At 44.8% G+C, this 25,766-nt stretch overlaps 1 protein-coding gene across 2 annotated transcripts in view; it reads left to right on the forward strand.

The window, feature by feature from the left end:
- Positions 1-25,766, forward strand: part of grk5l (G protein-coupled receptor kinase 5 like) — an 84,341-nt gene continuing 58,575 nt past the window's right edge. For both annotated transcript variants that reach the window (XM_080765404.1, XM_080765405.1), the window contains exon 1: positions 1-832. In XM_080765404.1, the coding sequence (XP_080621530.1) occupies positions 781-832 (52 nt within the window). In that variant the 5' untranslated portion in view covers positions 1-780. The remainder of the gene's footprint in view (positions 833-25,766) is intronic.

A 25,766-nucleotide genomic window follows, 5' to 3' on the forward strand; every position in this document is an offset into this window, starting at 1 on the left:
CTTCTGCTCTCACTGCTAGTATAGTCACCACCACCTCCTCCTCTTCCTCCCTCCGGCCTCCACTCCACTCAACAATGCGTTGACGACGCGAGGAGGACGTGCTTTGGTTTTTCCTACTCTTTACATGGATGGTTCAAATCCGACGCCATCCTCAGTGATCTGCTTCTTCTTCCTCGGGTCAGACTGGACCAGCGGCCGCAGCCATCAGCGCAGCTAGCGGCACATTACGCATGGTGGGCCGGGGGGTCGGCGGGGGGAACTGGGGGTAGAGAACACAGAGGCTACCGCTGCCTGCAACAAGCCCTGGTGGCATAGGAGCTCCTGCAATACCAACCTATCTATACCAACCTACAGCACCACCTATACCTACCTACCTTATTGCTACCTATACCTACCTACCTACCTACCTACCTAGTACCTACCTACCACCATAACAACAAGAAGACCAAGGGGAAATGTATGATGTTCACATGAACATTAGGCTACAAGCAGAAATATGTTCTCTCTGAACAGCTCTGAACATTAGTATTATTTTTATTATTTATTTTATTCCACATTATGATCTGGTGCTCGGAACCAGAAGAGGATTGAAGACCAACATCTCTCTCTCTCTCTCTCTCTCTCTCTCTCTCTCTCTCTCTCTCTCTCTAACACACACACGCACACACACTAGTGTTTGAAGGACGGACGACTCTCTGCAAGAAGACCGTTTGTTTCGTGTAAAAAAAAGAAGAAGACAATCTTAATTTTTTTTTAAAGGACATTAATAGCTTTTCTTTGATGGAGCTGGAGAATATCGTAGCCAACACTGTACTGCTGAAAGCCAGAGAGGGTGAGTTTGAACTTATTTTCTTTCTCCATACTCTGAAAACAAACAGGGACTTTATATATAGGTTATTGTTGTTTTTTGGATGCATGTTTAACATTTTACGCACAGACAGGCATTAGCCTAGGCTATGTAAAAAAAAAAGAGATTGAAATAACGACACACGATGACGACACAGAGCGAGAGAGAGTTGCAATGTGACACAGTTCTGTTGACACAATTCTTAATTCCCTTTTAATGGTATAGGCTAATTTCGCAGTTTGTATTGTTAAAGCTCCACTGAATAGAGAGCGAGAGATCGAGAGACCATTACATTACACTACATTACACAGCCCTAGTGTCCACTAGTTGAATTGATCACAGACAACATGCATCATTGAATCACACAGAGGCCTGCTGTGCACGTGACGTATGCAATGTTATGTATATATGCAAACACATGTTGTTGTAAGAGCTTGTCATTGGCAGCATCTCTTCCTTAAACCGTGTGTCACTTACTTTAGTGTCAACCACCGTCTGTCTGTCTGTCTGTCAATGGGTTTATTTCTACAAAACGCACCTTTCAAGATCTTTGAGTGCACAGAATATATCAAAGAATGGTCCATTTGGTTCCATTTGTTTGTACACACACACAAGAGCCAAGAGTTCAATGAACAGTGACACTGAGGACTTTCTATTGGTTTTTAGTATTGACAGTTCTCCTATACATGAATGATTGGGGGTGGAGGGGGATGCCTGATTCATGATGTATCAGGCCAGACGCCCCCCTCCCCCCCCAATAAAACCGGGTGTCCCACAAACATACAGTACAGTACAGTACAGTACAGTACACCCTGCCTTACAGAGCGGTTCACTGTGTGTGCGCGACAAAAGTAAGGGCTGTTTGTTTCGCAACGGTTCGTAACATGCTGAGACACATCTGTAGATGTTCCCCCAGGGAACCACTGTCTTCTATCTCTGAGAACCAGAGGTGGCTGGCATGTGGTGGTGGTGATGATGATGATGATGATGACGATGGCGTGACGTCCGGTGTTGAAATCATTGTGGTCTCTCACTTTGTGTTCTTCTTCACCCCCCCCCCCCCCCCAGCTGTCATGGTCCTCTTCCTGTTGAGCTATATACCTCTTATCTCCATATTTAAACTACCCCCGTGGCGCATTTGAGCTTGTAGATCTGCTACCTACTTTTGCACTATTCGTTTTTTTTTTTTTTTTTTTTTTTTGAATCGTGAAAAGTAACAGTTTGGGGCTTTTGGACAAAAGGAACATATGTCAGGTTGCAGAAGACATCTGTGTGAAGAAGTGGTGCGCGGTGCTTTTTGATCAAAAGCAGTCGTGGAATTTGAAGGCCTATAAAGGCAACGGCACTGAATGGGCCACACACAAAATGTCTGCCACTGCTATACCCTATATGTACCGTTCGTTCCTGCCCTATCCAGTGCCGTTCCTATACCCTCAGCATGACCCTGACACTTTTTTTTAATAGCCATAGGAGCTTATATGATGCGGGAATCGGCGGCAATTATCCTGCCTATCGTGGATTAACTCCAACAAAAATGGACATTAAAAACACGTCCCCAGTTAGGTCCGCTCTGTTTGACAGTATACATGCATAACATCACCTTAGTCTGGTCCATAGCGTTGGAAGGAAGCCTATACATCATCCTATAGCTCTGGTCCTTGGTGTTAGAAGGAGGCCTTTAGCGTCATCCTAGCTCTGCACTGGTCCATAGTGTTAGAAGGAGGCCTTTAGGGTCATCCTAGCTCTGCACTGGTCCATAGTGTTAGAAGGAGGCCTATAACAGAGCTCTCTGAGGTGTTTTCCAAGATGCACTGTGCACAAGGGGGGTCGGGGGATCATCATGTGTTTAATCGCCGTCATATTGACACACTAGTCCACAATAGCATTGGCTGTGTCCCTGCCGAGTCCCTGGGTTCCCAGTTTGCGGGTTCCCGGGGGCAAAACACAGAAACCTGAATGTTCACATGGCTGCTGCTGCTCAGTGTTGCCAGATCTTGCGAGAGAAGCAACCGTGTCAATGTTAACGAGCCGAAAAGAAGTGACTAACACATAATGAGCACTTTAATGAGTACACATAATTTGGCTATTTGAAAATAACAGATCTACAAGATCACAAGGTGTCGCAATGCCACACATTGTGAGCTTGTAGATCTGCTATTTTCAATAAAAAAGGGATGATTTGTAATATACCATTTAATGACACAAATCACGGACGTGGGGGGTACCAAGGATATGGCCCTTGACATGAAAATGTGTGTTTTTATTTTATTTAAAATTTAAAATGTTATCCAGGGGATTTTGTAACCCGTTTTTTTCAGCCAGTGCCAATTGCCTGCATGCTTTTTTTTTGCGAGGGTATACCCTTACTACCCTATAGGGGAAACGGGGAGAACATGCTAAATTACACACGGGAAGGCACTTTCGACCAACCCCACCCATAGGCTGTGGGCGCCGATGACTCGGGTGAGAGGCATGCCTTCTGACCTGAGATCAGATTCATACGAGGTTTCCACATGGACACACACTGGTCTGTTAACCCATTCTGACCTGAGATCAGATTCTAGGGTTAGGAATCTAACCCATGGACCTTCAAGCTCCGAGGTGACAGCGCCACCGACCGTGCCCTCATGACAATGTTTTAAGTATACCACTGATTTTCGACCTGATACCAGATTTGACAAATGTCGTTCTAAATCATGATAGTTTTCAAGAAAAACGTGTGTTTCTATATCAGTTGTTCTCAAACTATTTCATGTGTCAAGGAGGGCCAGAATGATCTGTATTTGACCGCCGACCCCCCATCTGAAAATATGTAGTTCCAGGGACCCCCCCCCCCCCCCCCCCAAGAAACAAAGATTTGTGTTAAAAACGTTCTCTCTGAAGGAATACATATTCCAAGATTTGCGACACATCTTCTCGATTTTACAAAAATAGCAGACCGTGGCACCTTGGTGCCGCGCTATGAGCTTGTAGATCTGCACCAATGCAACCAGACTGCACCAATACAAACCAGACTGCACCAATGCAACCAGCCTGCACCAATGCAACCAGCCTGCACCAATGCAACCAGACTGCACCAATACAACTAGACTGCACCAATGCAACCAGGCTGCACCAATGCAACCAGACTGCACCAATGCAACCAGACTGCACCAATGCAACCAGACTGCACCAATGCAACTAGACTGCACCAATGCAACCAGACTGCACCAATGCAACCAGCCTGCACCAATGCAACCAGACTGCAACCAATGCAACCAGGCTGCACCAATGCAACCAGACTGCACCAATGCAACCAGACTGCAACCAGGCTGCACCAATGCAACCAGCCTGCACCAATGCAACCAGCCTGCACCAATGCAACCAGCCTGCACCAATGCAACCAGCCTGCACCAATGCAACCAGACTGCACCAATGCAACCAGACTGCACCAATGCAACCAGACTGCACCAATGCAACCAGCCTGCACCAATGCAACCAGACTGCACCAATGCAACCAGCCTGCACCAATGCAACCAGACTGCACCAATGCAACCAGCCTGCACCAATGCAACCAGACTGCACCAATGCAACCAGACTGCACCAATGCAACCAGACTGCACCAATGCAACCAGACTGCACCAATGCAACCAGCCTGCAACCAATGCAACCAGACTGCACCAATGCAACTAGTCACAACTCCTTGCAACAAAACAGTTTTAAGGCCAGTCCCCACACCAATGTAGTCTCACTACATGGCCAGACTGTCCGGTCATTCAGACAGTCTATAGAGCATGGAAGCTCTTTTGATGATTTTAGCGATAAAACGGAAGTGAAACCGCTTCCCCGCTTCCGTTTTGTCTTTACGGTCACACAAATCAAAGCAGATTAGCGGAAATTGAAAAATGCTCCATGAGTCACATGGATCCTGGGTGCCTTGCTTCTAGGCTTAAATTAATTTATATATTTTTGGAAATCTCTATGGGGAAAAAGGAATGGGGTCTGGAACGATGGAACCGGAACATGGCCGTCACGGCTATGCCTATAGCGTTTGGAGATTGTGGTGAATGAATGAATGAATGAACGTTTCACTTCCCACACAGAAGTTACACAAAGTATTTGATCAAAACAAAAACAGAAATAAGCATTATCATAAAATAAAATGCATCACATTGTTTTCTTTGTCCGTATGTCCCAAGCTTTCTCTATATATTCTGCTAATGCAAATATCTTTTGTTCGGAAATCCATCTCAGTCGCTCTGCTTCACTTAACCACATCAGATCTATATTTTCACATCTGTTAAATAACTTTTGACGTAGCTCATGATACAACGGGCAATAGAAAAGAAAATGGAACTCATTCTCAATATCATTTATATCACAGTAGGTGCAAATACGTTCTTCTTCTGTAACTCCTCTATACCTCCCAGTCTCAAGGTGCAAGGGCAAGATCCCAGAACGAAGTTGGGCACATATAGGGATCTTTGTCTTTTGGATAATGGGGCACAAACATACTTTTCACTATAGCGTAACAGCTTTTTATCGTAACAAATGTTCTCAACTTTGTGGTATAGTTGTCTGGCTGCACGAAACTAACTCCAATGCAACTCCTTGCATCCAATGCAACTCCTTGCAACTGCCATTTGGGGATAATGGTTACAAGTAGGTGCATGTGGCAAGGAGTTTCATTATATAACCTTTTATTTTCGTTTATCAATGATATAAAAAGCTCACAATAATCACATCGCAGAGATTTGAACTTATCAGGAAATTGTCTTACACTAGGATGAATTTTAGCTTTTGTAAAACGGACCTCTAAAGACCACATTTTGTACGCTCTTGTTTCACATTACACAAAACGTTTTTGCCAAAATAGCAGATCTACAAGCTCACATGGGCTATTTTTAGCAAACGTTCCCACTAGAATAGCGATGCTATGGGTATACAAGTGGCAATTATTTGTGCCACAATAATCGTGACATGTCGTTTCCATATCACCCCGTCCTTACTTAAAAAAACGATCCCAAAATGCCGCAACTCGCAGCTGACCAATATTTAGAAGCAACTTTCCAGAAAAAAACGACCTGGAAAGTTGCTTATACAATAAGCAGACATGGCAACGCTGGTGCTGCTGCTGCTGCCGCTGCTTGCTCGCTGCCTTGCCTCCGCGTTACGTGTGCAGTCTTCAGGAATGTGCAGAGAGCCCCGGCGAGGCGAGCGTCACAGTCCTGTGGAGCCTCCTCGTGTGTGTGCATCATCAAACGGCCCCGGCCCGTCCGACTTAATCAGCCTCTGAGAAGGCTGTGTTCCCATGTTGGAGAGAAGCGGAGGAACACATGCGACTTTTGATACCGGGGAATGGGGAGGATGGTGTAATTATGTGGCAACGGTCTCTATGGAGCTGGAACGGTGACGCAGGGAGAGAGGGAGAGCAGGCTGCACTGCCTCTAGCTGCCCCGCCAGTTATCTCATAAATGATGACATACTTTTTTTTTTTGGTATAGGGAGCATGGAGCAGCACACACGTCACACGCGCACGCATGCACGCACGCACACGCGCGCACGTGCACATACACAACCCGATTTAGAAAAAAGAAAAGGCCTGGGAAGAGAAGAGAAGTCTTATCACTAATGCCTTCAAAATGCTATTTTTGTTTAGACAAACGCAACACAAAAACGGAATAATCTCCGAGTATAGTCCGTATACAATTTTAAGCCAGAATTTCTGTTTGTTTGCCTACAGTCCTACACCAAACTCATTCTCACTCCCAAAATGGGCCAATGATTTATTGGGATGGATTTGGACCAAATGTTTGCTTGAAAGGGTATGCCCTCTGCCTCAACATCTGTTGACTATAAGGGGGGGGTATGAGTTACCATTCTGTCCATATCGGGACGGAACTTGGACGGTGCTGCATGAGTCAGCTGAAGCGGACTCGCTCGGTGCTGCCTCTCCCGTGGCTCAAGTCCACTTTAGACGGCGTTTTAGTGTTATTTACTGTGTCACTCACCAATTAAACCTGTTAAGTGCGTGCGTGCGTGCGTGCGCGCGCCTCTTGGGTTGAACCGAGGGGCCAGTGCAGCTGGGCTTTAACATTGAGCGCTCGGTTGCACTTCCGCATTGCACCACCAAAATGTGGTGGTCCAATGCGGAAAGTATATACTGTAGACGTTTTGAGACGCGGTCCTTCCCGGCGGGTGCTTCAAAACGCCACTGAGCAACTTCCACTCACATGAATAGCGGAGGGGCTTCGCGCCAGAATCAGTCTCTATCCTTCTTTATACTCTTATGGGTTGAACAGGGTGACGCCACCTTACTGGAAGGGTGCCCCCTTACAGTCAAACATTTGGTGACATTTGTCCCAAAGTGAGAGAGGGCGTTTGTTGCCTAAAAACAAAAGTTGCAAAACAAAGCGGTTTAAACTGAAGGCATTAAAACTGTCCTTTTGCATTGTACAGTGGTCTCCCTCACCATTTATTTTTATTTTATTGTTGTGTTTTTTTCCAAGAGACTCACCACTCTTGAGAGTGTACAAATAGAACCAAATAGACCCTTTACGGGGTGCATATGGTTCCCTCGAGAGATTTACAAAACGGATAAAGGAATAGCAGGGTTTTCATTGTGCACCCAAATGGGAATAGACGGGGGTGGCCTGTGAGTTAACGGCACTTACGGCAGTGGACAAGAGAAGTTGGTATTTATATTGGCTGGCCCGTCCAAACATTTCAAGGGTCCATTAGTTGGTAGACGAGTCGGCTGGTTGTTCTGAGTTGGGATGTGGGATCCGGAACCGGATCTAACAACGAGGATGTTGTCCATCACATTTGGAACCGTTTCCCGGAACCGTTATATATTTTTTTATCACACCGTCTGTGCTTCTCAAACTTTATTTTATGTGAAGGACCACCATAACTCTGAGGGCTGTATTTTGCGTGTCTTAAGTATCAGGTCTTAATACCTAACTTGAGTAAACTAAAGACCTGGAGGCGTGATCAATGCCATTAGGCTATTCTGAGTGGCCAAAGAGCATTGACCAAGCCTCCAGGTCTTTAGTTTACTCAAGTTAGGTAATAAGACCTGGTACTTTAAGACACGCAAAATACAGCCCCGGAGAGTGTACAAATGGAACCAAATGGTTTGTTCCAAACATCTTCCATGACATCTTAATATCTCGGATATTTCATTTAAAAGCAAAAGTTAAAGGCTCAATCTGTGATTTATCCACCTGGTTGGCCATGCCTGAAGGGACTTTGGACTTTGTTATCGTATTTGTCTGCTCTTCCTTCCGTCAAAAATAGCAGTTCTGGCTTTAACGTCTGTTTTTGCGAAACTTGGCAATATGGTAGAGGGCTATATGCCCACGAGGGCGAAGCCCACGACCATTGGCCAAATGCTCTAGCACTCAACTGAACATGCAAACTTTGAACGGGCATAACTCATGAACCGTTTGACCGTCGGCAGTAAAACTTCGACACACATATGCATCTCCTCATGCCGAAGAACGTTCGTGTTCTGACTTTTAACCTCCGACCTTTAGACGTCCCACCATTTGGAATGATATGAAAAAAAAAGAGTTCAAATCTATTCCCGTGACAGCTTCCCTGGGCATATCTGACGTAGAATGATGGGCCTACCTATATGTATTGTTCACCTTCAGTATGTGTAGTTCACTTTCACTATTTGGTTTGGCTCATCTCATTGGGGTTTCTCATTGGTTTCCAGGACGTGGGGAGCAGCCAGTGATTGCCATCAGTCTAATTGGGCCCAGGTGCTCACACCCTTTTATGGGTGTGAGCCCTGTCTCAGTCCTTTACAGCTCACACTCTCATGCACTCCTTTCAACAGTTTGGTTAATTACACACACACACACACACACACACACACACACACACACACACGCATGCCTACAGGCACTACATTACATCACTGACTTTACTGATCCTCACATCCCATCAGTTTTGTTTGTTTGCTTAGTTTTAAGTTAGTTAATTAATACATATTCATGTTGGCTTTTTAACTGCGTCTCCCTTGTTTTTGCTATGTACCTTGGCACCCCTAGGCCAGGGTCCTAATGAAATGGGGGCTAGTCCGGGATCCCCAATTAGACTGATGGCAGTCAGTCATACAGTTGGCTCCCCAAGTCCTGAAAACCAATGAGAAACACCAATGAGATGAGCCAAGCAAATACTGAAAGTGAACTACACCTACTGAAGTTGAACAATACATAGGTAGACCTATATCATACTATATCAGATATACCAGGGATATATATATATATATGAACCGTCACACCTCTCGGGAGCTTTGATCAAAATCCACAAAGTTCTACACATAAAACTTTGGACCAATATCGACAACAAATCGGAAGTAAGTTTTTCTTAAATGAAAAAAATGAAGGTTTTATGCCAATGAGTTTTATGGAAATTGTTTTTCTGCTCCTAATGCATACATGCAGAGTCACATGTTTATGAAAATGTACAGTACCGGTATGTATGGTAGAGGGTTGACCAGCTCAGTGGTTGCCTTGTGGTCAGGGTGTCCGCCCTGGGACTGGGAGGTCGGGTTTGACCCCCGACCGGGTCATACCAAAGAGCCTGAAAAATGGGATTGCACTTAACCCATTCTGACCTGAGATCAGATTCATACGAGGTTTCCACTGGACACACACTGGTCTGATTAACCCATTCTGACCTGAGATCAGATTCTAAAAATGTCAGTCGTTCTTCGATTTTTCAAAAATAGCAGACCTACAAGCTCGTAGCGCGCCACTCGGTGGCGCGCTACGAGCTTGTAGATCTGCTATTTTTCAATACCTAAAGCATAACATGATGCTAACACCAAAACGGGTTCCCGGTCAGAATGGGTTATTTCCACACGTGCCTTGACTCATTGGGAACACATCGGTCACTTTGACCAGTAATCTCCGCCCTCAGATTTTCCGCCATTTTGAGCAGTTTGAAAAAAAAAAAAAAAACGCTTTAAACCTGCCTGGATCTTTTGAGCAATTTGCGTGAAACGTTCTACACACAATCTATGGACCTATAAGGACCTTTTATCTGAAATCCCAGTTGAAGAGGCATAACTCGTGCCTCGTTAGGCCAAAAGCCATGGAACTTGTTTACACATGTGCCTTGACTCACGCGGAAAACACATCTGTCACTTTGGACGTGAAGAAATGTGTAAAATAAAAAGCAGCGATAAGGGAAGCCAAGGAATGCAGCAATAAGCAAAAGACTATATACAATATACACACAACAAGTGGGTCTGTTTGGGTTACGAACAGCTGCAATACCACTGGCTGACCTAAAGTGGCACTGTTGAGCAGCCTAAAAGGGCCATTCACACTGAGCACTATAACCACAGCAAGCCAGCCAATAAGCACCGCTCGGTTAACACGGGTGTGATTGTTCTTATTCCATGGCCCTGTCTTATCGCTGCTTGCAGCTATATTTGTGTTAATTGTTTTAGGAAACGGTGCTTATGCGTGGGGGCTCCCTTCACACTGTTTCACAAAGCACACATTGGGACTTGGCCATGCGGACATTTTCAAACATGATATTTTATTTTATTTAATCCACGGAGAGAGAGAGAGAGAGAGAGAGAGGTGCCAGGGTCTTCACATTTTCATTATATTAAAGAAGGGATAAGGGGGTCGGCTCCTCTTAAACCAATAGCTAAAACACAAAAGCTTGTTGGCCTGGGATCAACGGACTTTGCCCTTCTGAAAGCCACTCCGTGGAAAGGATCAGCGGTTCGTATTGTGATCTGTGGCAAAAAAAAAAAAAAAAAAGTACAAATGCAAAGCGTGTTTGAGTCGGTGGTTGTTACGAGTGACTCGGAGTGAGTGCCGCTTGTTGTCCCCCAAACAGTTTGAATGATTATAGCTTCTTTAACAGCCCCAGCCCCCCCCCCCCACACACACACACACCAAAGGCATGCATGGGGAAAGGCATGCATGGGGAATTTACTTTTGATAGTGTGTGTGTGCGCGTGTGTGTGTACACACATGCATGCCAGACTACAGTACTATGCACAGGGCTGCGTTGAGGTCACATACCGTTGATAGAGTTAGAATGAATGGAGCGAGGGGGAGGAGGGAGGCAAAGGCTGTTTATTCCCATTTGTTTATGTGAGCGCGTGTCTCCTCTCCTCTCCTCTCCTCCCCGCTGCAGCCAGGGTTAAGTGAAAGGCATGCGATGCGTGGGCCCGGTCCAACGGGCCGTCCCCCAGATTCAGATTCCCGTGACGTTCCCACAACGGGAAGGTTTATATACACTGACTGATCTGAGCCCGTTTGTCGGCATCCGTGTTCCTTCACACATGACCTATTTTTATTTTTTTTATTTTGTGCTTTTGGTGTTTTAAAGCATTATGTTATACTTTAGCTATTGAAAAATAGCAGATCTACAAGCTCATAGCGCGCCACTCGGTGCCACTATGAGCTTGTAGTTCTGCTATTTCTTTTTTGAATCGTGAAAATGTGCCTCGAATCTTTGAATATGTTCTTTCAGAGTCTCAGTTTTTAACAAAAATCTTTACTTCTGGGGGGGGGGGGGGGGGGGGGTCCCTGGAACAGCATATTTTCAGATGGGGGGGTCGGTGGCCAATTACACATAACCTTTGGGGTCCTTGACACGAAATATTGAGCACCACTGATACAGAAACATGAGGTTTTTCGTGTGTGCACGTAACGAGCACACATGCAACACATTCACGGACCGCGCTCACGTGAATGCGCGCGCGTTGTTGTCGCACGCGCGACTTCTCCGAGCAACAAAAAAAAACGCAGGTCTCGTTGAAAATGAACTACAGGCGTGTTTTATTGCTCCCCGTTTGCAAGGCCCTTTGACCCATTCTGACCCGAGATCAGATTCTAAAAAATGTCTTCTACACACTGACAGTTTTCCATTCCGACCCGAGATCAGATTCTAAAAAAATGTCTTCTACACACTGACAGTTTTCCATTCCGACATGAGATCAGATTCTAAAAAATGTCTTCTACACACTGACAGTTTTCCATTCTGACCCGAGATCAGATTTAAAAAAAAAAGTCTTCTACGTCATGCAGTCGTTCTTTGATTTTTCAAAAATAGCAGACCTACAAGCTCACAGCGCGCCACTCGGTGGCGCGCTGTGAGCTTGTAGATCTGCTATTTTTCAATAGCTAAAGCATAACATGATAAACACCAAAAGGGGTTCCCGCCCAGAATGGGTTAAACTGACTAAATATACGGACAGATTGTTGTCAACAAAAAACTGGACTAAAAGGGACTATGTGGAAAAAGATCCAGACCAGTAGAACTAAAAGACAAGTCTTTGTATGCATATATGGTTATGGGCAGGTGTCACTCTCCGAAAATGCTGTTGAATGGGCGGTGGTATACACAATGTTAAATCTGCTGTTGAATTGGCAGTGGGTACACAATGTTAAATCTGCTGTTGAATTGGCAGTGGGTACACAATGTTAAATCTGCTGTTGAATTGGCAGTGGGTACACAATGTTAAATCTGCTGTTGAATTGGCAGTGGGTACAATGTTAAATCTGCTGTTGAATGGGGGGTGTACACTGTTGCAGGGAAGCGTCCAAAGCCAAGCTTGGTTGTGCTTTGGATTCTCGGATAGCAGCAGACTGGTTGTTGAAAAAGACAGATCAAGCCATATAGGCTATTTTTAGCACCATACTCCTGTGTCAGCTCTCGGGTGCATTCAGCACCTTTTTTTTTAATTTTTTTATTCACAACGTCCAACCGACTGGTCTCCACCATAACCTACCATTAACCATAACCCATTCTGACCTGAGATCAGATTAAAAATGTCTTCTACATCCTGACAGTTTTCATTCTGACCTGAGATCAGATTCTAAAAAATGTCTTCCATGTCAGTCGCTCTTCGATTTTTCAAAAAATAGCAGATCTACAAGCTCATAGCGCGCCACCGAGTGGCGCGCTATGCGCTTGTAGATCTGCTATTTTCAATAGCTAAAGCATAACATGATGCTAACACCAAAATGGGTTCCCGTTCAGAATGGGTTATCCTGACTAAGGTTGACACATTACAACATTTAAGTTACGATGACTTGTCATACAAATAATTGCAATAGTATTAAACGTTGCATTTTGAATACAAATACAAAGGTCTGTTCAGCTATTTATGCTATTTTTTTGGAAACCTTTTGAAAATGTACACTACAATGTACATATCTCAAACAATTTGCGATCATATAATTTATTGTGTGTGTGTGGCCTAATCCTGACACTGCAGGGTGCTCATTACAAGGTGGGGTCAAGGGAACTGCACCTCTCAAACACACACATGATAATGCTCGCGACGACGCGAAAGTCTTTGACGTGATAATGCTCGCGACAACGCGACAGTCTTTGACGTGATAATGCTCGCGTCGACGCGACAGTCTTTGACGTGATGACGCTCGCCACAACCAACAGAACGTGGCAGGCAGCACACAGTATACTACTAGCGGATAGATGCATAGAGGGGCCGTTTAATCACATTGATCGTTACATAACGGATCGAGTGGGCTCCTGCCATCCAATCTCCATCTTCCGGAGTCTGTCTCCTCTCCTCTCCTCCCCGCAGAAAGGATGCTGTTGGAGGAGGAGGAGGATGAGGATGAGGATGAGGATGAGGATGATGATGATGCAGTGAAATCGAACACAGCATCTTCCTGCCCCGGTCATCATCATCAGAGTATCATCTGACATTAATCCATTTTGGGGCCGGGAACCCCTTTTTGTGTTAGCTTTAGCTATTGAAAAATAGCAGATCTACAAGCTCGTAGCGCGCCACCGAGTGGCGCGCTACGAGCTTGTAGGTCTGCTATTTTTTGGAAAAATCGAAGAACGGCTGACACATAGAAACATGGCTTTTTCAGAAAACTGTCAGGGTGTAGAAGACTTTTTTTTTTTTTTTTTAGAATCTGATCTCGGGTCAGAATGGGTTAACTACAATATTATCCATGTCTGAGCGCCGTGCATTGGGACACTGATGTGACCCGCCCACTGTCCTTTCTCCCCTGCCAGAACTAGTAGAAAGCTCTCTCTGCCTTGTGTGTTCTTGGGGCACTCTATAGAACTATGGTTTGCCTCCTGCCTAGTTTCCCTGAAATATGTTGCTTCCGGGACCTCCAGAAGCAAAGATTTGAGTTAAAATAATTATTTTCCTTTTTTGAAAGATATATTCAAAGATCGTATTGCACAAATGTTCACGTTAAAAAAAAAAACAAAGCTCTACAAAGCTCATGAGCGTAACGGTGAACACCCTTTTGGTGTTGGCATTATGTTATGCTTTAGCTATTGAAAAATAGCAGATCTACAAGCTCGTGTAGAGCTTGCAGATCTGCTATTTTTGAAGAATCTTGAAAAGTGACATGAAAGTGTTTGACTGACATAGAAAGACATAGCTTTTTCAAGAGAACAGTCAGGATTTAGAAGACATTTGCAGAACGTTCCCAGTACAGGTCAAAATGGGACAGAACAGATTTGGTGCCGGGGACCATAAGTGAAGATTTCTATTGTTAAAATGATTGGTTCTTAACCCATTTTGAGCGGGTACCCCTTTTGGTGGTTACATACATTATGTTATAATTCAGCTATTGAAAAATAGCAGATCTACAAGCTCATAGCGCGCCACCGAGTGGCGCGCTATGAGCTTGTATAGGTCTGCTATTTTTGAAAAATCGTAAAAATGTGCCTCAAATCTTTCCGAAAATTGTCATGATTTAGAAAACTTTTTTTTTTTCTTTTTTTTCTCGACGTCCTGGGCCTAAATGCCAAAAATAGCAGATCACCTTGTAGATGTGCTCTTTTGGCAGAATGTTCTCCCCAATAGGGTTTAGCTAAGGGTTGAAGGGAACTAGAGACTATTTGTAGACCTTGTTAAGACTCATTGACCACCATTGACGCATATACGTCACGTCATCAATGCTTTTGGTGTTTGCGATAGAGGGCGCTCTTACGGTAAATAATAATAATCCGGTTTTGTCTAATATTAAAGGATTTATACAAATATTTTTGGTCTGTTTCCAGACAGCGTTTTTGGTGAAAACAAACTACAATCAACTGCCAATAACGATACTAGGTGTGTGCCTTTTTTCCCCCCCTTCTACACCAATTGCAGTATATTGCCAAGAAATAATGATCTACGTTCTACAAGGACTGTGAGCTTTTTAGATCTTCCATTTTGTTCTACGACGATGTAAACGCAACGCAATGTCTCAAAAGAATGAAGATAGTCTCTACTGTCACCTGGGGACAGGCCTCCATTCCGAAAACCCCACCATTCCGAAAACCCCACCATTCCGAAAACCCCACCATTCCGAAACAGACTATTCTTCAATCTTTTGAGATATCTCGTGTTTGCATCGTCGCAGAACAAATATTCCACGGGTCTTGAAAGATTAGTAGAAACGCTGGCGGTGGCTGCAGACTGCCCATTTAGGCCTGACGTTGAAATAAAGAAAAGTATCCTGAAAGAGAGATATATATATATATATATATATATATATATATATATATATATATATATACATATTCAAAGATTTGTGCCGCATTTTCACGACTTTTCAAAAATAGCAGACCTGCAAGCTCGTATAGCTCGCCACTCGGTGGCGCGCTATACACAAGCTTGTAGATCTGCTATTTTGTCAATAGCTAAAGTATAACATAATGCTTAGTTAAAACACCAAAAGGGGGTTCCCGTACAGAATGGGCTTAGAGACCCTGCGGCAGTTAGTTGACACCACAATCCACCCATCCGATGGCTGCTCAGATGGTCTGGTGAGCGGGCGGGTGTGATACCCGCCCCCCCCCCCCCCCCCCCCCCCCCCCAACCCCCTGGAACTCCCACTGGAATACAGGCTGATGATGATGATGATGATGAAACCCGCCCAACTATAGTGACACAAGTGGAAGATCTAAAAGCTCACGGGTAGATCGTTATTTCTCGGCAATATACAGTATTTGGTGTAGATGATGACATGCGCCTAGTATTGTAAAACCCTAAGGTAGGTATATATATATATATATATATATATATATATATATATATATATATACACACACAGGGGGATTGTTCCTTTAAAACTGTGTTGGCGGGCTGAGCGCTCTGGCGAGGAGTATTATGGGATTAGCTTGTGTTGACTTTTCGGTTCTCGTGTAGAGGGAAGCGGTCGTCGTTTTTTTTAATTGTCGGGCCTAAATGGCTTTTCATATGTCTCTCTCTCTCTCTCTCTCTCTCTCTCTCTCTCTCTCTCTCTCTCTCTCTCTCTCTCTCTCTCTCTCTCTCTCTCTCTGTGCGTCTCCATTGTGTAACATTACTGTTGGTAGAGCAGAACTGTATCTTTCACAGACACCGCAGAGGTTTGCTGCACGTCATACTCAAGGAAGTATAAGGCCTTAAAGGCACTACTTCCTTGTGCTTGTGGCCTTTGTGGGTGTGTGTGTGTGTGTGTGTGTGCGCACACATGTCGTGCACGTGCATGGAGGGTAGATGAATTCCTTCGTCTAAAGTGTAACCTGAGCGCTGCCTCTAGTGTGTGTGTGTGTGTGTCTGTGTGTGCGTGTGTGTGTGTGTGTGGTTGTACCCCATTCACAATTCTGGCTGGCAGCACTCGCAGAATGTTCTGTCACCGATGTTCTGAAGCAATGGTCCTAAATTGTGATTTGTGACCAAAAGTGTAGGTTCTGAAACGGTTCGGTGTGTGTGATAGTCCGGTTGAATTACACCTTTGGTACGGCGGCGGTAACCTGACGCTGCCAGATCCAAGAAGCTTTGCTACACAAATTTGTTTCACAGCTTATTGGGGATCTGGGATCTCGGGAGCAAATTCGATGACGGGGCTGTTCCTTTTTTTTCAAGATACTTGGTAGATGATTGGATGGGACCGTCTGTCTGTCACCGTGTGGGCGTGCAAACGCAACCAATCATATTGACGTGTCTATATAGCTTCACATCCGGTTTCGCACATATCCCGCCCCTTAGCTCACGCTGATTGGTTCGGTACGGAACGGATCGCTGTTAGCTGAACTCCCTGAGAGATCCCAGATGGAAGCTGTGTTGGGGAACATGGTTACCCAAATACCGCCCCCATCTGGCAGCGTCGGGGTACGGCGGCGGCGGGCCCCCCAGGAGAACGATATAACGAGACGGTATATAATCGCGCTAATCGACAAACTGTAATACATAACAACAACTGGTCAAACATCGGCGGAATTGTCAAATAATATAAGAAGAAAGAAGCAAAAGGTCCTCTAACAGTGCAAACTCACAACGCGACATTTTGTCGACTCTCTCCAAAGTCCTTGTCAGGTTGTGGTGGTCCATCCACTGGGTTAACCCATTTTGACCTGGGAACGATTAATGCAATCGTCTTCTAAATCCCCGACTGTTTTCCTGAAAAAGGCGATGTTTTTCAAATGTGTCAGTCTACGAGCTTGTAGATCTGCTATTTTTCAATGGCTATAAAGCATCCCGCCCCCAAATGGAGTAATGGAGAGCCACCAAGGCAGCTGGATCAGCTCTGATGTTGTTGTTTGATCTGCCCTTTGATTCACCCCCCCCCACCCCCCCCCCCCCCCACACACACACACACACACACACACACACACACACACACACACACAATAACATGCACTTCTTAAGACGCGCAGAGAACACAGTGCAGGCTGTCAGTGGACAGGCCTGTTATACACTGGGGTCCTGTTTTTTTTTTTTGTTGTTTTTATCATGACGTCGCTTGGTTGTAAAGTAGGGGATTTTGTTATCGCGCCGCACACGAGCATCGAGACAAGTTATATAGGGCTTCGTCGACGGGGTGGCGCGCCGTATGAGCTTGTGTAGATCTGCTCATTTATTTCAATAGCCAAAGTATATATAACATGATGCTTGGTTATAGTTAAAACACCAAAAGGGGGTTCCCGTCAATTTGAATCAATTTGAGAAATGTAGACTTTAACTTATGAGCCAACAAATAAATAAATAAATACTATAGATTACTGGTTTTTCTACATTTTTTTTTGGAAAGCCATCACCTATAACGAGGTTGAAAGTGGGTGAAGATGAATTATTAATCGTCTACAAAGTTGCTAGAAACTAAAGCTGCCAAATATATATATATATATTATATGCACCATACCAGTAAGACAAACGTGTGTGTGTGTGTGTGTGTGTGTGTGTGTGTGTGTGTGTGTGTGTGTGTGTGTGTGTGTGTGTGTGTGTGTGTGTGTGTGTGTGTGTGTGTGTGTGTGTGTGTGTGTGTGTGTGTGCGCGAGAGAGAGAGGAGGTCGATGACCTGCAGCTCATGGCACAAACAAACAGTTCCGTGCTCAAATGGACAAATACACAGACAAAGCCGTGCCGTGCAGTTGCTATAGTGCCACGCAAATGGACATGACATCAAGTAAAAAAAATGACCTCAATAAGTCAATAGTAAGTATATTACTCGGGTCACCCCCCTTCATACACAGAAGTCTGTCCGTACACGGTGGTCCGACGTTCTCAAACACAGGCGGAGAGCCGGTTGCACTTTTCTTGAGTTCTTGTTTACAATGTCTATTAAACCGGGACTTCCAACTTCCAAGGCCCCCCCCCCCCCCCCCCAGTCCTCTCCATTTCTCTCATTGCGTTATTGGACCTTTTTTTGTCATTGGGCGGGGGGGGCAAACGGCCGCGTCATGAAGCCAACAGCATGCATGAAATAGCCCAGATTTGGGGCGGGAACCCCTTTTTGTGTTAGCAATATTATGTTATGCTTTAGCTATTGAAAAATAGCAGATCTACATTTTTCAAAAAAATAGCAGACCCTACGAGCTTGTATAGGGTCTGCTATTTTTTTTGAAAAATCGAAGAACGACTGAGATATAGAAACGTGGCTTTCTCTGGAAACTGTCAGGATTTAGAAGACGTTTAAAAAGAAAAAATCTGATCTCAGGTCAGAATGGGATAGTACTCTGGTGGCGTGGTGCTGCAGACATTCATACCGTGAGCTTTTTTGCTCACAGCCAGTTGTGAGAGGAAGGGAGACGTGTTGCTGGATGGTATATATTATTAACCCATTTGTGACCCGAGATCAGATTCTAAAAAAAGTTTTCTGTTTTCTGAAAAAGCTAATGTTTCTATATATGTCGGTGGTTCTTTTGGATTTCAGTCGACTGAATCTACACAGTTGATTTTGTCGAACACAAATGGATTTTGGCGGGCCTTGATGGGGGGCCGATGTCGTACAAAACCCCTAACCGCACGTGAAGCCACGTTGTCGGAAATGACGAGCTGATCGCGCCTCGACGGCGTCGCATGGCAGATTGCATTGCTTGCTTACATACTCGAATATAGTTGTGAGCTTGTAGATCTGCTATCTTTCAGCGCACAACACCCGAGCACGACCAAACAAGATGACTTGTCTTCTACTGGATCTCTTCTCCACTAGTAGAACCTCCCAAACATGTTGGTCTAGTTTTTATTTGTTGACGAAATTGTCAATATATTTAGTCTTAGTTTTTTTTTGTCATCATAGCTTTAGTTTTTTTGCCAGGTGATAACCTGGCATACACGACGGCTCATTCGTAATAGTCTGACCTCATACTCTGTAATGGCCGCCTAAGCCAATGGGAGTCTCTGGATCACGTAGTGCTTCTATACGCTGCCTCCTGAGCCCCCCCGACACGCCTCTCAAAGGGGAAGTCTGAACCCATAATGCTGTGGAGGAGCGACTGACTCACTGACGACAGCGGCTAAAGTTATGAGCTAACTGGAACTGCAGGAAAGGGGGGTGCATACTTGGTTTAGACTAGTCATTGGTTAGACATGGGTTAAGGTTAGGTTTAGGTGTGCTGCCTCCCCGTGGGAGGTTATAGGTTTAGGTTGAGGGTTTGAGATAGGTTGTAGATGTATAGGACTAATGACTGGTCTAACAAATGACTAGTCTGAAGCAAAAACTGTCCAAACTATAAGTACTGCACCCGATCCAGTCCTACATTGCGCCGCGATTGGGGCAATGGTCATCGACTCATTTTAACTGCTGAACTGATTGTGTGTGTGTGTGTGTGTGTGTGTGTGTGTGTGTGTGTGTGTGTGTGTGTGTGTGTGAGAAATTATGGTTTTTGTGGTGTCGTGGTAGATCCCGCCTTAACACATTCTGACCTGAGATCAGATTCTAAAAATGTCTTGTATACATCCCGACGGTTTTCTGAAAAAAGCTCTGTTTTCTGTGTCGGTCGTTCTTCGACTTTTCAAAAATAGCAGACCTACAAGCTCGTAGTGCGCCCCTCGGTGGCGCGCTATGAGCTTGTAGATCTGCTATTTTTCAATAGCTAAAGCATAGCATAGCATGTGCCTGCATGTTTTGCTGAGGATTGGTGTGCCTGTGGCCCCTGATGTCGCCCCTGGTGGGACCCCTAAACGGTGTTTGTTTGTTTGCTGAAGGATTGGAGCCCATAATGGCCCTGCATGGTATGACTATATATTGTCACGGCAATTGTTTGCTGATTGTTATGTTTGTTAAGGCTCTTCGCGTTCTTCCTTGCTTGCTTAAAATCAAGGTGTATAACAAAACGGCCGGTTAAGAGTATAAGACTCACGCGTGGCCGGTTAAGACTCAAGCCGTGGCTTCCGCGTGTGCGTTTGAGGTTAGGTTAGGGTTTGGGGTCGGACTATTAGCATGTCGGACCAAAGATATGCACCCCAAACACCCCCTCCCCCCCAGAAGACAGATGCTAGCATTCCAGTGGTTAAGTATCTATGTTCACTCACACACACACACACACACACACACACAGGGCCTCAGTGTTTCTCCCTCAGGAGTGCTCTGAAAGGGCTGAGCCATGACATAATGCCATTGAGTTTTATGAGAAGGAGAGGGAGAGGGAGAGACTGACTGACTTTCCTTTCGCTGTGTATTTGCGCTTGTTTGCCTGGAGACAGATTATTTTTTTGTCTTGGACGGTCAGAAGCCAAGGCATTATGGTCGAGAGAGGTAGAGAATGTCTGTAGCGGAGAGAGAGAGATGGGTATGTCTGACAGAGAGAGAGAGAGAGAGATAGTCTGTAACAAACAGAGGTAGAGAGTGTGTCATTGTCTAGGTACAGTAGGTCAATTAACGCATTTTGGGAGGGAACCCCTTTTGGTGTTAGCATTATGTCATGCTTTAGCTATTGAAAAATAGCAGATCTACAAGCTCGTAGAGTGGCGCGCTATACGAGCTTGTATAGGTCTGCTATTTTTGAAAAATCGTAAAAAAAATATTTATTTCAGAAAACTGGAGGAAATTTTAAACTTCGAGGTCAGGCCTAAACGGGCTATAAGCCACCATCTGTGGTGAAGCCTGGCTGGTTCTGCTGCCTATATACCACTGGAGGAGGTGGGATTCAGTCGCCTGTCTGTGCCCTCTTTTCCCCTAGCGAGGGCCCCAGCAGCCAGCGTTTTGCTGCTTCTCGTCTGACCTCTTGGGCTCTGCTGGAGCCATCCCATAGTTGGAGTGGCCCCGGCGTATATAGACATTCGGAGATGGTGGCCCGGCTTCTTGACACGAGGGCTGTTGTGGTTTTATAGGGTGACCATCTATAAGGGCCGGTTCACATACTCCTATTTCACCGCTGTCTCGGCGCTGTAGTGCCGAAATTGATTCCTGGCTCGTCGGATGACGTCACATTCCGGGCTCTACACAGAGCCCAACCGACTTTTATTCGGCTCTAAAATAGGAGTATGAATCGGCCCTTAGTTAGGCCTCTCTAGAAGGTCTAAACCTTGGGGTGGTGAGTGAGGAGGATCCGTCATATGCCAACACAGAGCGATGCATAACGCTACACGTACATTTTGGAGTTTAATTCGCACACAGAGGAGAATAATATACAGTATAGGACAGTGGATCCATATGACGTTATGGAAAACATGATTAGAACGGAATGAGCAGCAACAACACGCATGCGTCTCTCGTCTGTCATATATTGCGCGTAATACAGTCGTTCCCTCTGATACAGTCTGGACAATCATGTCATGGTTATGCTTATGCAGGTTTACGCCACTGTCACGGAGTCATGGCAGCTGAGGCCGTATAGAAGATTTTTTTTTTAAATCTGATCCCAGGTCAGAATGGAAAACTGTCGGGATGTATAGAAGACATTTTTTAGAATCTGATCTCGGGTCAGAATGGGTTTAAAGCTTCAATACTCCGTAAGCTTGACGTCTGGCCACGTGACGTACTTGGTCTGCTCTTTTCCCCTCTCCCCCCCCCCCCCCCCATCTCTGGTTTTCATCACTTTCATATTGTTTACCCTGTATCCTCCTGTAAATGTATTGGTTTAAAGAGCTGAAGAGACTGCAGGGTGACTCCTTGCTGAACAAACGCTGTATCAAAACGACTGTATCGGTTGTTCTCAAAATGTAAATAATCTTTGCGTCCGCTGCACCTCTGAATGACGTTATTAATAGCATTAATAAATGTGTCATATTACAGTACATAAATATGTCAATCTTTCCCCTTAACGCATTTAGGCCCTGACGTAAAAAAAAAAAAAAAAGACAAAACCAAAAAATAAAGGTCTTCTGAAAGAATATATATTCAAAGATTTGTGCCGCATTTTTTTGTTTTGTTTTACCTACACGCTCGTATACAGCTCGTATGAGCTTGTAGATCTGCTGTTTTTCAATAGCTAAAGTATTAGTGTATGTCATTGTGTAGTTAAGTGAACGTTTCGTGAAGATTCTTGTAAACCATGTTTTTTCTGTTCTATGGACCCTAGAGGACACAAATAAAACGGTTTACATTTTTTTTTCGCGCCCTAACAATATTTTATCACCATGGCAATACATGGCAATGTGTAGCAATATTCCGTGTCTGTCTGTATTTCTGTCGACATCATTTCTCCAAATCTGCCAGGCCGATTTACACCAAATGTGGTCCAGGAGTGTATGATGTGCTCTGGAAGACCCCATAAAAATGTCACCACGATCGGCCCATAGGTGGCGCTACAGCACCAAATTCAAAACAAAAATTCATGATTATTCACAAACTACTTGTCCAATATCAATGACATTGGCTAGGTTGTTGTACCATGGGCTGAAGCACAAGCCCAGAAAGTTTGACCACAATCCACCAATAGGTGGCGCTACAACAACAGATTCAATATGCAATTTCACAAGGTGCATAAGCTACCTGACCAATTTTCCACAAAAACCTTGAATAATCAGTAACGGACAGTTTTATTTCAAATCAAAGGGTTTATTTACGAACGTGACATGCTCAACTGTACAAAGAATCACTGTAGGTATCATCGTCATCACTCTCAGCATCATCTTTTGTATGATTATCACATGAACCCTCAGCAGCCTCACATTTGCAGAGCTCTGTGCATGGAAGGTTATTACTGTTGCAAGAACAGCGGCCGCTACACTTGCTGGCAACACATGCACACTTGACGAGTTCAACAACGGCCTCTGGTGCAGGTGGAACCTTTGAGACTACAGGGACACACCTTCCATCATCTTGTTGCTTCCATCCTAAAGAAAGTGGATCTAAAACCTGTGGCTCAGCAACGATGTCTTGTGCCCATACATTGGCTTGCCAATGTGCTCGCAGAATGTGTTCGACGATGGACCCTTGCGTTGGACATATCTTTTCAACACCCTGATTGCCCTTGATTGTACTTTAGCTGATTCATACCCAGGTTTGAAAAGCTGACACACAAACTTTTCACACCCGGCTAACACCTCCAAGGATGGATGAGGGCCAACACCAAGTTCAGCAAGTGCATGGAGAACATCATCACCACTCTTCATGGAAGGAAGATTTACCTTTTCCTCGGATGAGACCAGTGGTATCGCAACCAGTGAGCGTGAGGAATCCTGGCAATGCGGCTGCTCGTTTGGGGCCAATGGCCGTGTAGATTGGTCTGAGTTTTATCGTCCGTCTTTGATCTCCTGTGCCCATGATGATTGCACTCTCTGGTTGAAGGTCTGGTAACCTTCGAAGGGCAAGTACCAAAACATCAGTGTCACATGAGTATATATGTGGCGTTTTACCTAAACGACTCACTGCTGCGGCATACATAACCAGTAACGTATCCGCCTCTTCTTGTGTACTTGTGATGTTCACCATTTTTGTGTTTGTGGACATGACACCCTTGTGTGTGTGTGTGTGTGTGTGTGTGTGTGTGTGTGTTGTGATTGGTAGCTTGCAAAGATCAACAGCTTTTTGTGCAAGGTAGAGGACGAGGTTGGCCTTGGTTTCCTTGCTTCCGAGGAAAGCCTTGAAGTCTTTGACTGGTGTGTTATCCTCTATTTTACAGAGATGACTTGTTCTGTCCTTCATGGAGTTTGTCACTGTATAGTTGTCAAATAGCAAGTATAGATCTGTGTAGCCTTGCGCCTTTATGTCAACACTCCGAGTGAATCATTCTGCAAGAGTTACGAGGGAGCAGAGCACTGAACTTTTGTGAATGAGAGGGTCAGAGGGGAAAAGAACATGTGGGACAAAATGACGAAGCTGAAGTATCTGACCTGGAAAGATGGATGCAAAACTATCAAGCTTAAGGCATCATCTGAAATAGTCAGCTTGAAAGCAACAAACTCCTTGTTTGTTCGCTTGCTTCTCGTTGCCAAGTCCTCAAGAGAACTGGACCTGCAGAACATTGTGGGAACACACAAATTTGCTGATCACAATGCCAGCTTAATGAAGTCTGATGGTTCTCTGTTGCAGACTACAGCCAAGTCTGCCCTCATCCATGAATTGGAAGGAGTGGTTTCAGAGATAGAATCTAATGAAGAATCCATAGACATGCAGAGTAGCCCATCTGCAGAAGTGTTGACCAGTATCTTGATTGACGGCATGGCTGTCGTGCAGGAGATGGTTGTTCGGAAAGGTGAAATAGTAAAACGAGCAGCCGCATTGCCAGGATTCCACACTCACTGGTCACATCCGAGGAAAAGGTCAATCTTCCTGCTTCAAATCGTTCATGAAGACTGGTGATGATGTTCTCCATGCACTTGCTGAACTTGGTGTTGGCCCTCATCCATCCTTGGAGGTGTTAGCCGGGTGTGAAAAGTTTGTGTGTCAGCTTTTCAAACCTGGGTATGAATCAGCTGAAGTACTTTGGTGGCACATATTTAAACAGCTCAAGGGCAATCAGGGTGTTGAAAAGATATGTCCAACGCAAGGGTCCATCGTCGAACACATTCTGCGAGCACATTGGCAAGCCAATGTATGGGCACAAGACATCGTTGCTGAGCCACAGGTTTTAGATCCACTTTCTTTAGGATGGAAGCAACAAGATGATGGAAGGTGTGTCCCTGTAGTCTCAAAGGTTCCACCTGCACCAGAGGCCGTTGTTGAACTCGTCAAGTGTGCATGTGTTGCCAGCAAGTGTAGCGGCCGCTGTTCTTGCAACAGTAATAACCTTCCATGCACAGAGCTCTGCAAATGTGAGGCTGCTGAGGGTTCATGTGATAATCATACAAAAGATGATGCTGAGAGTGATGACGATGATACCTACAGTGATTCTTTGTACAGTTGAGCATGTCACGTTCGTAAATAAACCCTTTGATTTGAAATAAAACTGTCCGTTACTGATTATTCAAGGTTTTTGTGGAAAATTGGTCAGGTAGCTTATGCACCTTGTGAAATTGCATATTGAATCTGTTGTTGTAGCGCCACCTATTGGTGGATTGTGGTCAAACTTTCTGGGCTTGTGCTTCAGCCCATGGTACAACAACCTAGCCAATGTAATTGAAATTGGACAAGTAGTTTGTGAATAATCATGAAATTTCGTTTTAAATTTGGTGCTGTAGCGCCACCTATGGGCCGATCGTGGTGACATTTTTATGGGGTCTTCCAGAGCACATCATACACTCCTGGATCACATTTGGTGTAAATCGGCCTGGCAGATTTGGAGAAATGATGTCGACAGAAATACAGACAGACACAGAATATTGCTA

This window comes from Protomyctophum bolini (genome assembly GCF_963924005.1).
Source record: "Protomyctophum bolini genome assembly, chromosome: 6".
NCBI classification, from domain to species: Eukaryota; Metazoa; Chordata; class Actinopteri; order Myctophiformes; family Myctophidae; genus Protomyctophum; species Protomyctophum bolini.